The 2,500-nt window shown below is 38.0% G+C and overlaps 1 protein-coding gene across 2 annotated transcripts in view; it reads left to right on the forward strand.

The window, feature by feature from the left end:
• Window positions 1–2,500, forward strand: part of LOC122258148 (transmembrane protein 184C) — an 11,500-nt gene that overhangs the window by 8,425 nt on the left and 575 nt on the right. For both annotated transcript variants that reach the window (XM_086542816.1, XM_086542817.1), the window contains exons 6-9: window positions 507–633; window positions 1,086–1,240; window positions 1,461–1,578; window positions 2,117–2,291. In XM_086542816.1, the coding sequence (XP_086398942.1) occupies window positions 507–633; window positions 1,086–1,240; window positions 1,461–1,578; window positions 2,117–2,291 (575 nt within the window). The remainder of the gene's footprint in view (window positions 1–506; window positions 634–1,085; window positions 1,241–1,460; window positions 1,579–2,116; window positions 2,292–2,500) is intronic.

Below are 2,500 nucleotides of genomic sequence, written 5' to 3' on the forward strand. Positions count from 1 at the left end.
CGGGGCCGTTCCGGCTTTGCGCGGTCGCAATACCGGGGTTCTCAAATGCATAAGCCTAACACCTCGAGATTCTCGGGCGCACAAGCCACGAGCCTGGGTTGCCCGCTCGCTCAACCCGAGCGCGCGGCTTCCCCTCATAGCTCGTCCAGGGTGTCTGACGCCAAAACCACAACATGTGCTATCACGTCAACCAGTGTGAATGGGTTAAAACACTTTTTTTATTTTTGTGGATTATATGTCCTACAGCATAAGAAGTAAAACTGATATTTTTGAATATGAGGAAATGTCCTTATAGTATAACGAACAAGAAATGGTGGCAGTTAAAATTTATGGAATGAATTGAGAGAAAGTTTCCGTATTTGCTTTCTTGGGAACACCCATTTAGACAACACTGAAGCTAATCATTTTATATGCTTTTTTTTTTTTTAATGATTTACAGAAGATTTCCAATACAGACCAACAGCTTTGCAATAAAAGGCCTTTTCTCAACATCTCTCTCACGACAGGGAGTTTATCCACCGCTGCAAGCATGGCATCCTGCAATACACTGTATTCCACCTCATGACAACGTTTGTAGCCTTCGTCTGCGGTCAGGCTGGAGTGTATGAAGAAGGAAAATTGTCTCCCACAAATGTATGTGAAATTGAGAGGCTATTTTTTTTTCTTCTTCTTCTTCTTCTTTTCTTTTATTCTTTTTCTTTTCTTTCATTCTCTTGTAGTTTTGATGGAATTTGTGATGTGATTATTTGCAAAGTGTTGCACTGAAGGAAGTAATGATGTGATTGATTGCGAAACTGTCAGTGATTATTTTTCTAATCTTCATAGTTCTTATATCTGTTTTGTATTTTCTGACTATTTTTTTCTCACATTTTTCATTTTATTCATCTTTATTATAAATGTATATTAGAATGTTTAGAAAGATTTAAAATGATAATAACCAAAAGAAAAATTATTTATTCTGAGGGATTCTGTGAGATTCCATACACTGAATAATCTTAAATATGTCACTTGAAGATAGAACCCCATAAACAGAAAAACTTTTTCCTCCTTCAACACCTATATTTAATCTCACATTTTGTTTTTAGGCTTTTGTGTACTTGTTCGTGGTGAACAACTTGTCGCAGTTTGTGGCCATGTATTGCCTGGTGTTGTTCTACAAAGCCATGAGGAGAGAACTTGACCCCATGTCGCCTCTTGCGAAGTTCTTGTGCATTAAAGCCGTTGTCTTCTTCTCGTTCTTGTAAGTACAGAGAGAGGAGTAGAGTGAATTATCTTTTCTCGGTCTTAGAGTCTTTCAATTATTTTTTACTTTTGTTTTATTTTATTTTTCTCTTTTAAGGTAATTGAGAAAAATCATAAAAACATGTTTTTGATAATTTACTAATGCAAGGGTTTTTTATGACTTTTTTTCTTTTTCTTTCTCTATTTGATTTATATTTCAAAATTGTCTTTTCTTACAGTCAAGGTGTGGCGATCATGTTTCTGATGAAAGCACAGTTCATGCATAACTTGTTTGGAATAGTCGATGACAGCCCAGAGAGTGAATCAAAAGAGAGGAAGACAGCAAGTATCCTTCAGGTAATGACAACTGATGTGGCGTACCTTAAGTCTTAAGTATAGTTTTTCATAATTGTTTCAGTGTAAGCATTTTGTTTCAAGAAGGAGGACATAGAGGATACAAAAGGTATGGGGCGATGGAGGTGTTTGTGCCATACGTTACAAGAATTCTTATTTTACACTTACTTTTTTCTTTTGCTTGTAACAAGAGGTAGAAACAACATCAATAGGACATATATATATGATTGGTTCAAAGAGATAAAGGGGTGCAAAAGGATGAAGGAATAGCTGGTCTTAGGGGGATGGAGCTGGAAAAGCTAACCAAAAGTATCCAGAAGTACTTCCCCACACTCCCTACCTCCCTGACTGCCATCATTGCAAGCATGCTATGCTGCCAAGATCATGATTTTAGTTAAATCCCAATGATGACATTTTTTTTTATAGTATTTGTATGGGGAAATTTGAAAATCACATTTATTGATTTTGATTTATACAAGAGCATTACTATGCTTGAGTACCAAGAAATTACTGGTAAGATTTCCCTCTGTATTTGTTCCAGAACTTCTTGATCTGCATAGAGATGTTCATCGCTGCCGTAGCACACCATTATGCCTTCTCCTACAAACCGTACATGGACGAAGAGTACGAGACGGGCAACTGCTGCCACACATTCCTCCTTATCTGGGACATATCAGATGTGCGCTCTGATATCAGGGAGCATGTTTACGTTGTCAGTAAGTGTTAAGAGTCTGTTTCTTTCTCTCTCTGAGTGTCCTTACTTACTTCTCTCTCTCTCTCTCTCTCTCTCTCTCTCTCTCTCTCTCTCTCTTTCTCTCTCTCTCTCTCTCTCCTCTCTCTCTCTCTCTCTCTCTCTCTCTCTCTCTCTCTCTCTCTCTCTCTCTCTCTCTCTCTCTCTCTCTCTCTCTCTCTCTCTCTCTCTCTC

This window comes from Penaeus japonicus, unplaced genomic scaffold (genome assembly GCF_977035675.1).
Source record: "Penaeus japonicus unplaced genomic scaffold, GWHDUDI00000001_assembly GWHDUDI00000012, whole genome shotgun sequence".
NCBI lineage: Eukaryota > Metazoa > Arthropoda > Malacostraca > Decapoda > Penaeidae > Penaeus > Penaeus japonicus.